At 43.1% G+C, this 13,868-nt stretch overlaps 1 protein-coding gene across 10 annotated transcripts in view; it reads right to left on the bottom strand.

Moving 5' to 3' along the window:
* Positions 1-13,868, bottom strand: part of pde4d (phosphodiesterase 4D, cAMP-specific) — a 138,133-nt gene that overhangs the window by 2,988 nt on the left and 121,277 nt on the right. For 8 of the 10 annotated variants that reach the window (XM_069699534.1, XM_069699526.1, XM_069699527.1 and 5 more), the window contains 9 exons: positions 12,625-12,737; positions 3,270-3,363; positions 2,975-3,150; positions 2,703-2,801; positions 2,423-2,587; positions 2,125-2,224; positions 537-691; positions 318-440; positions 27-209 (listed from right to left, as the gene is read on the bottom strand). In XM_069699534.1, the coding sequence (XP_069555635.1) occupies positions 27-209; positions 318-440; positions 537-691; positions 2,125-2,224; positions 2,423-2,587; positions 2,703-2,801; positions 2,975-3,150; positions 3,270-3,363; positions 12,625-12,737 (1,208 nt within the window). Of the gene's footprint in view, positions 1-26; positions 210-317; positions 441-536; positions 692-2,124; positions 2,225-2,422; positions 2,588-2,702; positions 2,802-2,974; positions 3,151-3,269; positions 3,364-4,901; positions 6,267-12,624; positions 12,839-13,868 lie in introns of those variants that run through there. The other 2 variants (XM_069699536.1, XM_069699535.1) reach the window with 2 other exon arrangements.

Here is a 13,868-nt window from a genome sequence, read left to right on the forward strand (position 1 = left end):
TAGCTTTATCCGCCTGTGTTTGTTACCTGGCTCTTTTCTACTGACGCGTTGTGCTTGTCGCACATGGGGCTGATCTCCATGCCCCTTTCCCTTTCTCGGTCACCCTGGCTGAAGAACTCCTCCATGATGCGGTCCGTCCACTGCCGGTACAGCTGTAGAGGCTTGGTGGGGTTGCTCAGGTCTGCACAGTGCACCATGTTCTGGAGGACCTGAATGAAACCAGTAACAAGGTCTAAACCTCTGTGCCCATGCAGTATGTCCCACATTGCAGGGTAGGCTGAAGGAGGAAAACTTGTCCTACGCAGCTCTAGTTTTACCTGTATCCTGTCCGAGTAGTTGTCCAGCAGCAAGACACCAGAGCTGGTCACCTTCTTGGTTTCCACCATTGTTTTCAGATCGGCCAATAGATTCATGTGCTTGGACATGTCTGTTGCGAGCACCTTGAAACACCCGGAACAAAAAGTTACTGGCATTCCGTGCAGAAAACAGTCATTTCATGAAGACGTTACAGAAGAGACGTCAATCCTCTCACTTACGATGTCGATGACCATCTTTCGCAGTGATTGTCTTTGTTTTTTGGTCAAGTTTTGGAAGATGTCACAGTTCTCCTCTTGTAGGAGCTTGAAACCAACTGCTAAATGGTGGTTCTCCAACACCGACGAGTCATTGTACATCAGTGCTAGCTCTGAATCTGCAGGAAACACAAAGGTGGATAACTTTAGTTTGCAGAATTGTGGTTTTCCATTTGCATCAAGTCCAGAGGTGCATCGTGACAAACGCTCTCCTGAAACCACACCTGAGTGGGAGAAAACATTTTAAAAATGAGACTTATTTTTGCCCTGATAATTTTGTAAGATAACACATACAATAACCAAACAAGTTCAAACAGAATGAGGTGCCAATTAGAGCCGCACATTCCTCTGATAATAATTGCACGTGTGCTGCTGTACAAGAAAGCAGCAGCATGTTTTTCTCTGTGAGGTTTCCCTCTCTGGGTCATTTGAAGGTCCTCTGGCTGTATTTAGATTTGCCATTAAGATGCATTAGTCTTGCCACGGTGGAGCAGAGCAGCAGAGAGGAGAAAGGGGATCCTGCTCGGGTGCTCTTTGGTTGACAGAAGATCAGTCTGGTGGCTCCTAACTAGGATGACTCACTCTGCCTTTACCGCAGGGATTCCCCATTTGGGCTTTATGGAAAGCCCGACACATTTTGTGTGTGAAGAGTATGAGACTGTGCGGTGTCTTTACTGCCCTGATAAGGTATTAGAAACACTCTAATGCAACATTCACATTTGTAATGCTCTGCAGAATGGCTGTTTAAAGTGATACTCAGTGGATATAAAGTCTATTTGTTTGCTTTTTCCGCTAAACTGCCAAATTAAGACAACGTTTGTGGCACCTACAGCCATGAGCGAGTGAGTCAGTTAAAGAGAGATAAGAGGGGTTTAGTCTCCCGCTCGAGGACACAGTTACTAACACAACACCATGAACCTTGTTAAGTCTGGTTAGAAGCTCTGTTCATCTACCTGCCACACTTGGTTGTAATGAGTCATGCAGACGGTCTGGCTTTTATCATTCTAGGTTTTGAGACATTTCTCTTTGTGATTTCTGCCTTCACTTTAGCATAGCTGTGATTCAGATATTTTCGGCAATTCAAATAAAATAATACAAAAAAAATAATCACATTTTCTGTGTAGAATGGGAGGCAGAGCCTTTAGCTGTCAGGCACCTCCACTGTGGTAACAGCCCCTAGTTTTAGTTCGGGAGACCCTGTGTCATGGTGATTTTACATCCTAAATAAAATTGAACTGAAATTTAAAAACAATTTTTTTTTTTTTTTTAATTCTGTCTGATCAACAACCTAATCTTAATAGGGTAAAGGCAGACATTGCAATGAAAAAGCAAAACTATTGGCAGCTGTCTGCCTGATTAGTTACCATACAAGATAAATGAGAAAATATTATGTATTGTAATTTAGGGGGCCAAACTACTGTCCCACCTGGTGTGTGTTCTACAGTGTACATGTTCCCACTTTGGTATCAGACTGTGAGTGTGTTTTGTGTTTGTGAGAATGACGCTCCTGAGCCACTGGCAGCTGCGAAGACAGGGCTGTATTTAGACTCACTGGTGCTGATGAGGAACTGGTTCGAGACTCCGGGATGGTCCACGTCGTGAATTGCACTGGCAAAGATGGCAGCTAGGATCTCGAGGTCTGTGAACACGGCCTGGAAGACAGAACGGAGTGTGGAAGGGAGCAAGGGAGGGCATTGATGAGAGAATCAACTCACTGGACAAAAATATCCTTTCAAGTAAGAGCCATTGATTGGACTTTGAGCCTGCATTTGACTGAGGCTGATTGTGAAAGAATGGGCTTCGTGTTCGTGAGTACGTGCAAGTGCGTGTTCATTTATTTTGTGCCTCACCTCGAGGGCAGGGGTGGATAGCAGCACGTGGGTTGACTGGGTGACATCAGCAGCATGGATGTTGTTATGGTAGGCCACATCGCCATGGTAATGGTCTTCTAAGGTCATCAGGTATGTTATAAAGGTGTCAAGTGGAATTTTAAAAGTTTTTAACAAGTCTCTCTCCTGCAAATCAGAAATGACAAGAGGGAGTTTTAATTGTTGAGACAGTTTCAGGATTCAATGAGCATTTGTTTTGTAGTGAAACAGCGAGACAAACGGAGGAAGAGACCGCCTTCACCTGGAATATCGTGTGCATCATGACTGTCAGTGGCCGATTCCCAGAGAACTCTGAGATTTTAAAAACATTAAGGCCCCATTTATTGACATGCTCCAGCTCCTAAAAAAGAATTAGAGACACAATCAGAAACAAAACACCCTTCTTTTCATTTCCTTCATTAATACCTGAGCTTATACACCAGCTTGTACACACAGTACAATGTGTTTTTATGTGAATTATTTAGGCTGTTTTTTTTTTTTTTTAACACCATTTGTCAGGACACACAAACACACCTTAGCTAGTTCATCCTCAGTCTCAGTTTTGACCCCAAAGCGAGGGATATTGGAGTTTGTGAGGCTGGAGGAGTGTTGCAGCTTTTTCACCCCGCTGATCTGAGACATGGGCTTGTTCTTCTTCTCCTTCTCCTTCTGCGTCTGCGGGGATGGCATCTCCACTTCATGTTGCTTGTCTAGAGAGACAAACGGATGGTGAATACAAGGAAGGATTCTCACTGTTCAGGCAGAACGGAGGGTTTTATTTTGTAAATCTTTTAAACCAGCGAGTACATCTGCCTCTGTCATAACTCACCCAGGAAGGTGCTGGAGATGAACTCAGACACCTGGTTCCCAGAGCGGCTCATCTCTGATAGGTGAGTCAGCTCCCTATTTAACATCCTCTTGAACTGAAAGATGGACACGCACACACATACATGATGGGTTTGACAGTGTGTAATACAGGGCAGAAATATCACAATTACTTGATTTTACAGCAGATACTTAGAGGCACCATATTTAAATAAATCCTGTTCAAATGAACATAAATTAACAAACACAGCTCAGGAGCCAAATAAACTAAGCTTATTTGACTGTATTAGTATGTCTGAGGCAAAAAATGTGAGCCCACTAACAAATCCTCAAACGTTTTAATTAATTAAAATGAATTTTTCTGTATGTCACTGAAGAAATGAAGTGAAACTTTCAGTCACAATACAGAAGCTACTCCCAGGAACGTCACCATTTCTTGAATGACACACAAACACACACAGAAAGTCAGAGGGCTGCTGCCACAGATGAAAGTAATCACTGACCCACTTTCCCAGTTTCTTTCAATTTCAGTTTGCCCCTGCCAGCCCGCCTGTCTCTCTCTTCTCCCATTTACTCTTCTCTCTTCTGTTTGTAATTGAAGTGGAAGACCCAAAATTAGCTCCGGCTTTTGATTTGAAGACCAAACTGATTGACGTGGAGGAGAACGCTTGAAATCAGGGATTTTTCCAAAGAGGTTTCAAAACAACAAAATTACAAAATAGATTGCACAAGCGAAGGTGCTGCAACCTCTGACCATTGTGACGTTTGGTCTAAATGCATGATATTAATTAATTATGTGAACCAATATTGACATAAAATAAACCATAACAACAATGCAAAGTGCTTATTGCACAATTGTGCATCAAGATCCTATTGAAGAGCGCCCACGGGCTTTCATTGGGTGGCTTTTTAAAATGGGGACAAAAGAGGCAAAGAACCATCTGACGTGTGCTTTTATCAGGTAAAAAGAGCCAGTAGAGCAAAAGAGCAACAAATACATATCAGGTAAAGCTGCATCTACATGAACCATAATTACTGAAGCAAATAAATGCCATGACAGTGAGATGAGGTCTGGAGATAAATCTCAGATTTATGCTTAACCTAAAAAACAGATATCCCTGATTATTTAAACAAATACGGGGCAACCCGATCACCAAGAGGCTTGTCAGCATAAAAAGGAGATCATAGCATTATGATTTTAATTCCATCTAGAGGCCCTTTGAGGCACTCAAAACCCGGAATGACCAACATTAACATTTTACAGGTGAAGTGAAAATGTCTGTGATTTTAAATCCAAATTCATTTAACCATGTATGTTCTCATCCAGCCATGTCTACACCGTTGAAACCACAGTGCAAGCATCATCCGCTCTTCCCATCACAGATCCATCAAAATGGATAACGGATCCAGAAAAGTCACACCTATGAAGGATTGTTACATGGCAGACATGTTGGAGAGTAGATATGTATAGAAGATGCGTTTTATTTGTGTTCCTATAACACCACAGCTAAATCTGTCTCAAGGATAAATCTAAGTTAGAAAACAAATTCCACTCTTAAGAAATTAATTCAAGAAATCAAATAAAGCAGGAGTGGAACACATGAATAATGAATTAAAATATACTAACATATCTTACCTTTATATATCCCCAGGAAACAGAGAGCAGATAATTTGCTTCAGGCATTTTGACAAATCAACAAAATAGATCCAAAAAGAGAAAGGTACAGGTTTAAAGCCCAGTATTCAGTTCAGTCGATGAAAGCATGAGGCAGCTAGTAAAACAAAAGTCCGCAGTTCTGGCCAATATCAGGACAACCTCAACCTGAGGAGCCGTCACAGCTCAGTTCCAAGTAAATCAGCTGCAAAGAGTGCGTAAATGAAGCGTCGTGTTCCTGTCCTGTGAGAATCCACAGAACCAAGTCCGTGAAAGCTGAGAGGAAAAGCAGATTCTGAGAGAGGAGATGCGGGAACGTGGCTCCCCAAAGATCCGATGAGAGCATAATGTGGCCACACACAGTGATACACACTGACGTGTATGTGTGCGCACGGTCACACGCACACGCACACACACACACACACACACACACACACACACACACACACACACACACAGTCAGAAACAGAGACACACTGCTGAGGTTGTGAATAATTGATGATGGTGCGGATGCTCGGTATATGCCAAAGCACCAGGACAGCAAGATTTTTCTATCAACAGCTCCCAAACAGGACTGGCTGCCTGACTGCCTGCCTGCTTCTGCGTGTATGACACAAGCTCCCATGTGAAGAGCGCAGGCTGCTTCTCTTGCAGTGTCACACAACAGCAGCAAATCAGGGCCCAGATATGAAAGAAGTGTGAGCTCGTCATCACCTCTTATTGGCTTGGATTGGAGCAGGCTTGAGACTGCCTGCTGTGTGATTGGCTGGTACCGAAGTCAGTGGAAAATATCCCCCTTCCCTTTCCTTTAATTCTTGCAGTGCAGCGGTGTGATTTTGTGTGTGCCTGTGTACATGTGTGTATGTATGCAAGACATATTCATATTAGATGTGTGTGTGTGTGTGTTTAAATGTTGACCGTGATAAACTTCTGTTCAACATGATGTAAGCGCACAGGTTACCTCATCCAACATCATACAGTTTTTGTGAAAAACTGAGGTCATCCTCAGCCCCAGTGTTCACAGGAGGTGAGTCACAGTAACCTCACTGATTGGATGAGGTAAACGCATAAAAAACACATTAATCTTACAAAAGAATGAGCGTCAGAGTTATTTGAAGTGGACTCAGTGGGACAGAAACTGAAAGCACTGTGTCCACACAGGCTGTTGTGTGTCGGTGAGATCAAAAGATTGTCGCTTTGGTTGAAATAAAGGGCTCAAGTAAAGGGGGAGTTACATTTTTTTTTCCATCAAAAGCAGTATGAAAGGTTCCCTTAATAAATAAACTGAAAACTGCAATTGTGTAATCCAAACATTACTTTATGAACATGTTACATGTAGCAATCATTTCTATTGCTACTAATTCAATATCATTTAATTATCTGCCATCATAATGTTATTGTTTTCATCAGATAGTCAGTCAGACCATACGGATAGCCACACCTTAATGACAAACAACGGGCGTGTCAAGTCAAAAAAGGAATTACTTAAAATCATTACAAGTGTCATAAAATACATTAGTTAAAAAGCGTAAAAGTCTTCAAAGGGATTGAGAGAGTGCAGCATCTGAATCTCATTCATCTAGGACAAGTGATGAGTAATTTTACAAGTATGGGTGTATATTGAACCTTGACACTTTTACTATTATTTAAAAATAATACTGTCTGGAAAGGTGTAAAGTTACTATTAAATGTGGACACAGTGGACGTGTCAAAAATTAATTTAATTTTATTGTGAATACTAATTCCTAATCCCACAGAACCTCCACAGTGTATGAATCTTTTGATGATTTCTTAAAGAAAGGAGCTCTTCTCTTTTCTCTTCCTTGTTTTTCCTGGTGTGTTGTGTTGTGTGTGTCTGTAAACACAGAGAGCATGTGTCGAGTTTCTGTGATGGTCCGGTGGTTACGTGGATTGAAAAGGGACCAAACCTGTCTCTGCTTACTTTACACCCCACCTCTACAGCCAGCCCGGCACTGTGAGTAATTTGCAGCTACGCTGGAGCAGATGAGACCACCGACTAACTGAGATCCAGTGGCTTTGATTGACTCAGAGCCAAGCAGGCCAGCACAAGCCCACCACACACACACGCACAGTTTACTCCCAGCTGGAGCAGATACACAAATATAACACCCATAGACACCCCTCCTAGCCACACAAACTCCCCCTCGCTGTCACGCAAATACACACAAAAAGTGATAGCTTAGTCAGGAGGTGTGAACACAAACTATTGGGTAAAAATTGGAAAGTGTCACACCAAGCTTAGCTGTGACTAATTTGTTCTTCGTCGGAGTGACCAAAAATATCCATTCCCTGCTGCATATAGCCCACAACACCTCCAGATCTCAGATCTTTCTTTCTTATATCACATTCCACATTTATTCTGAGAGCAGAAGCCCCCTCTTTGCAGGAGCACGCTAATGGCAGCCACTGTTTTTTAATGAATGTACAGCAGTCTGTAAGAAAAAGGTCTGCTGTCCATTCATGATCCGCACAAGAGACTGAGAAATAAATCTATACGCAGGAAGGCTATAAATAGAGAAATGGTAATGGAAGAGAACATCAATACAATATATATACAAAAAATGAATAATAACAGAAAGATGCAAAGACTAATTGTACCAGCAACCAGTTAATCTACTGAAGAATGACTTTGTGGAAGACTAACAAATTAGCAGAAGAATGAAGACCCAATTTCAAGCTCTCCTGGCTGAAGTACTTTTGAGGACACAGCAGTACGTAGCATCCATCCATCCACCATCCATCATCCATTATCTATACCTGCTTTATCCTGAACAGGGTCACGGGGTGCTGGAGCCTATCCCAGCTCACTTTGGGCAAAGGCATGGTGCACCCTGGACAGGTCGCCAGTCAGACCGAAACAAAGACCATTCACACCGAAGGGCAATTTGTGGAATCACCAATGAACCTGACTTGCATGTCTTTGGACGGTGGGAGGAAGCCAGAGTGCCCAGAGAGAACCCACGCAAACTCCACACGAAAAGGCCCAGGCCCCGGATCGAACCCGGATCCTTTTCACAGTGCTAACCACCGCACCACTGTGCCGCCCGCAGTATGTAGCAGCATACAGTAAAAGCAAAGTACATAAACAAAACAAACAACAAAAAAAGAGTTGCAGGATCAGAATATAACAGTGAAGAGCCTTGTTTGTTTGAGCGCCAACAGACTACAAGGACTATAGAATTTAACTGGATGATGTATTGGGGGGAATAGTAAAGAAATAAGACTAGAAGAGACCAGAGTGCAGCTGAAATTAACACCAGTCCACTGCACCAGGACAAAGTGAAATATTCAGGTTATGGATTATATTCAGAAATAGTGAAAGCCATTATGGAAGCTCCCACCCCCATGTAGGTGAGATCAAGTCATATACTTTAGTGAGACAACTGAATAACTCCAACAAAGTGCTTGCTTAGGAACCTGTTCCTTGCTCCACCTTGGAATGAGCTGCTACCACACATGGGCTGAAAGCCGTTAAAGAAATCAAAAGCATTGCTGCAGCCAGCTGAGGCACTACAGACCATCACTCTCTTGTTGAAGAACCATGTCATGTGTATTGCACTGTATGACATCCTCAGGGCTGTCTCCTTAAAAGAAGAGGGGTTTGGTTTGCGTCCTATGTCATCTTCCAGCTCCTAGATGACCTGTGTGCCTGAGTATGTACAACAAGGATATGGCCAGGAAAACAAAGTGTGGAGGCAGATGTTCTGAGCTGCCTGTGTATACCCAAAAGAGTCAAAGACAACGAAATGAAAAAGTAGTGACGATAGATGTCCTGGATGACTCACTGGCAGATAGAGCTCACATCACTTCCAGGATTGCAAAATATATGTTGTCATCTCAAGATCATGAGCGTGTGTTTTACGACTGGCCAAATTAAACTGAACACAATATCAAATCATACGATCCACAAATGTATGTCAACAGTAATTGTGCCTCAAAGAGGGAAAATCTAAATACTGAAACTGTTGCACCAAACCCACTCAGGCATCTCCAGAATTAAGCTTTTATGCAGTTTGTAAGGTCGTGTGGCGGCCAGAGCTAAACATCCCGGCATGAGGTGAGTGCAAAAACCCTTCAAGTATCTACGTATGACCCCAACCCATACAACTCTGGGAGTGGCCTAAAGTCAAGAATTCATCAATCCATCCATCATCTATACCCACTTTGTCCTGTATAGGGTCACGGTGGGCTGGAGCCTGTCCCAGCTGCCTTTGGGCGAAAGGTAAGATACACCTTGGACAGGTCGCCAGTCCATCACAGGGCCAACACAATTAGACACACAACCATTAACGCTCATATTCACACCTACGGCCAATTTAGAATCATCAATTAATCTAACATGCCTGTCTGTGGAGTGTGGGAAGCAGCCTCAGGACAGAAACAACGCAGGCACAGGGACAACATGCAAACTCAACACAGGTAGACCTCAGCTGAGGTTTGAACCCAGAACCTTTTTGTTGTGAGGTGACTTTGATAGTCAAGGATTCATTTGAACTTAAAGACTGTGATGTCACTCTAAATGGCTGTTTACACTTATAAAAACAGCAACAAGTAATGGCACTTTTAAGAAACAATTTCTAATTTTAGTCTTTCCCGACTTTGCCAAAACAAGCACTGAATTTGAGGTATTGTGAAAATAAAAGATATTCACAGCATGGAGTGTACACCCTTTGATCACAGTTAAAACAAATTTGCTTAGAAAGAAGTCCAAATCCTGAGGTAAAAGGAAAAGTGACACATGCTGAGTAAAACAGTCCAATTTCCAGCTCAGCTTTGGTTCCATGTGTTAACAAAATTGAGAGCAATATTTAACTAGTTACTGGCCAGGTGCCTGAGTCAATGATCAACAGATCAGATCATGACACAACCAAATCACAGAAGTTTTAAGAGAGGTCTTGCCTTCAGTAACAAGTACTCTTAAAGTCCCAAAGTATCTTCAAGCAAGACATCCTGGTATCTTAAATCCTTTGTTCTCTATAGTTACCTGAGAAAACGACCACGCCTAGAAGAGTGTTAGAAAAATTACTCAGAGGCTAGATTCAAAATCAAACATATCGGACATCTATTCTTGCAAGAAGGAGCAAATACATGCACACTCGAAGAAGGATGCCCAGCATTGCTCAACGTCACTCCTCCGTAGGGCAGCTTTTATACAGTGTGACAAACAGTTGACAGTCACCCCCCATTCCCTTTGTATCTGCTTTCGTATGGTAATACTGAGTTGGTTGCAGGTCACAAGATAAGGACACAGGGGAGTCGTCAATTAGATGCGGAAAGCAAAACAAAAGGAACTTTCCAGGAGTCACTTGCAAATAAGAGTAAAACAAAAGAAACCTTTCCGCGCCTGGTTGACAAGAAACTTTCCGGAGCTACAATGCAAACAAGAAGAGACAATCTTTTTCTTTCCATCAAAGAGGTATGCTGCTCAAACTTGACCAGCACACACGGTTCCTAAAGCAGCACCAGAGGAAGATCAGCTGCTGATTCCATAAACACATTGACTCAAAGGTTGGAAACGTAAGCACAACCACATCCTAGACTATAACCACCAGATAGGCCCTCACTGCAGCTGTCGGCCCTACAGAGATGTATTAATGTCAAAGACTATGTTCTCAACAAAGTATTTAATTTAGAGATGGAGAACTGTAGAATAGGTGTGCACAGTATGTATTTCCGCTACTGTATGAGAGCGCAACAAACAGCTAGTGATGTAACGTAGTACCAGGTATGTCACCTTGTTTAACCTACTGTAAGAGCAGCCACTGGGCTAAACAGAGTAACTCTGAGGATGCTCATAGTCAGAGGTGACATGCATTATTTTACTAGGTTATGTCAAAATGTGATTGGGGGGGTTTTACTGTGAATTACTACTGGAACAACACATCAGCAGCAGCCGTTTAAAACTAACTTGTCTCAGGTTCTCCTATTAGAGGCATGGAGGAGCAAAAGGTACTGTACTCCTTCCCCACGCAAAACAGCACCTAGGCTGGTGCACCGGTATGGGTGATGATGTTAACAGAAATGTAACCACTTAGCGGCAATGGGGAGCACATTTTGCTGCAATTTCATTCATTTCTTCTGTTTGATCTCAGAGTTTCCTTCATTGATAAATTAAGGTGTATGTTAAGTGCTGATAAATGAAAGTCTGCAGGCTACAGACACAAAGTGATGGCTATGTGTGGGAGATGTAGCGACTGTATTACCTGTGATGTGTGTGTGTGTGTGTGTGTGTGTGTGTGTGTGTGTGTGTGTGTGTGTGTGTGTGTGTGTGTTGCTGGAGTGAGATAGCAGAGTGGTTGGGCCTGTGGCTGTTGCCATGACAACCAGAGATAGCTGTGCTGGTGAGCAATGGTGAGGCAGAGCCTGTTACAGTTTTTTCCCCTTTAAATGAGGTAGATGTACGGGTCATGCATGTGATCGTGGCAACAGCAGAGGTGTGCCTGTGCATTGTAATTCAGTGTAATTCCTTTGTCTGTCTGTCCTCCATGCCTCTCCTCTTAGTCCACCCCCCTTCATGTGACATCACCGTGTGTGACATCACCAGAGCCCAGAGCTGATCAGCATTCAGAGCAGCACAGCAGCCTCCCTTTCACACTCTCCATCACACACACACACTGGAGGCGATTGAGCATGCTCATATCAAAACTCCCTGCCTGCATGACGATACTATCACTAACACATTGACAATTGACAATACAACACAAACAGTCCAATGTGGGCTTTGATGGCTAAGTGCTACAAAAGGCATTAAAGCACAAAATATAAACAGCACATAGGTCATAGGACAACAAAATACTGACTGTAGCAGCAGTGAGCTCTTCAGGCTCCAATAGAAAGTACTATGGCCGATAAACACTTGACAAATTAACATGGAACAGGGAGGGCCACACACAAAGGAGGTCACATTTAGTTAACATTATACTACAAATGTTACAATCAATTAAATTAGCAATCTATGATGTACTGGATCTCTTTGTTCCCGGCTATTTTTATAAAGTCATGCTGAACATCAGCTTTGCTTTGTGAAAAATAAACACCACCACCAGTGCTGCTGAATGACAATGTAGTATGGCCGTTGGGGTGCAATTTACAACATATTATATCAGAGAAGAGAAAAGCCCTACTAACTCATATGACAAAAAAAATTCTTTGTATTTGATATTTCTTCAGTCAGAAGGAACTATGGAATTGATTCAATCATCTACTGAAATGGTGCATTCACAAGCAATGCATTATATAAATGACCCCCAACATCTGAAATTAATCAGCAAGGATAGGACTGTTTTGTCGCCTACTTGAAAGTCCAGGTTTTTTTGCTTTATCTACCGCAAATTAAATCCCAACCTGTAATAAACACAGGTACCAGTAATAGAGAAACATTAGGTAGCGTTTGGGATGTACAGTATACTACGTGTCCTCCACCGCAATCAGCAGTATCACACTCAAAACAAAGTTTGGCAGCACATCTTGATGAGCCACAAAAAAAGCACAGCAGTGAATCCTGGGAAGCAGCTTCTGTATGTTTCAATACAAAGCTCCTGACAATGCATTTGAACAATTGTGCATTTGAAAAGAAAAAAAAGAAAAAAAAACTAAAGCTGTATCAAAACTTCAAACAGATGCTGCCATGAGCCGAACTGCAAAAGGTTGAAAGTTTTAGTGTAAACCTTTTCGTTATTCTCACCTTGTTCGAGGCCATCTCGCTGACTGAGTGTCTTGTCTGCAGCGTCTCCAGCTGGTCCAGGCACCAGTCCAGCTCCTCCAGGGTCTCGGTGGCCAGTTTCTGGTAGGCCTCCTCTGCAGGGGCAAGACAGGAGGGCAAGGGGTCAGTAAGGGCCCGCTTCAGAAGGCTAGGGGACGGTCCAGGCCCGGGGTCTCCCACCCCACAGACAGCTAAGCTGGGATACCCCGAGTAGACACATGGGTGACTCTTCATACTGGACAGGTGAGCCAGCTGTGAGGGCTTGGGAGTGGGGCCTTCTTGTCCCGTGTCCTAACGCACAGATGAGCAATCGCAGTTCAAAGCAAAGCTCACTGATTCCCTTGGAGAAAAGAAACCTCCAATGCAGGACTGCAGTTCAAATCCTGGATTCCTCCTGTTAAGATTAAGTCAGATACAATCCTTGGGAGGACAGTTGTAGGTGATGGATGGCAAACAACCACCCTGATTCAGTTCAGTCCAGATGTTTGTTAACAGCAAGGAAACCACAGCAGAGAATAGAGGTGAAACCCACCGAACAAAGGAAGCAACCGTAGAAAAACTGAAATCTCCCACAGACAGACTCACTCACTATCCCCTCATACACTCCACACTCAGTTATCTACAGTAGGTCTTTAGGGTTTACTCTGTCATCTATAAGAGAAGTATAATTCCAGTCATGTAGCAATATGATCAACAGTCTGCTTAGCTGGCCCATGTCTGCCATACAGGAGGGATGGAGGGAAGACAGGGATGGTGGAGAAGAGGAGAGTGATAGTCTCAGAACCTGTCAAGATTTATGTCAATACTGTCCAGCACGGAGCAAACGAGAGACTGTTCACAGCACCTTGACATGCTTAAAAAACACAAAGACATCTTTCACACATACACACACTCACTCTCACGCACACTCTCTCTCTCTCTCTCTCTCACACACACACACACACACACACGAAAAGCTAACCATAACACATCATGATTTTGTCTCCTTAGCCTCTCTGCCAATAAAAAACATCCATGGTATCCAGGAAGCAACGAGTATAATCCAGTGCTGTGTGTGTGCTGGATATTGTTTCCTATAGATGCTGTGTGTTTAGGGGGGTGTTGCTTCGGCGTCCCTGGTAGCCAAACGTGCTGCTCTCCCCAAGCTGTACCTAAAGCCTGCGAGGACTGCACTGTGGATGGGGAAGGGAGCCTGACAAAATGTGGACTGGATTGACAGAGGAATG

This window comes from Brachyistius frenatus, unplaced genomic scaffold, assembly GCF_029030835.1.
Source record: "Brachyistius frenatus isolate BFR_SWC_R1_liver_20210118 unplaced genomic scaffold, ASM2903083v1 Contig_30, whole genome shotgun sequence".
NCBI classification, from domain to species: Eukaryota; Metazoa; Chordata; class Actinopteri; family Embiotocidae; genus Brachyistius; species Brachyistius frenatus.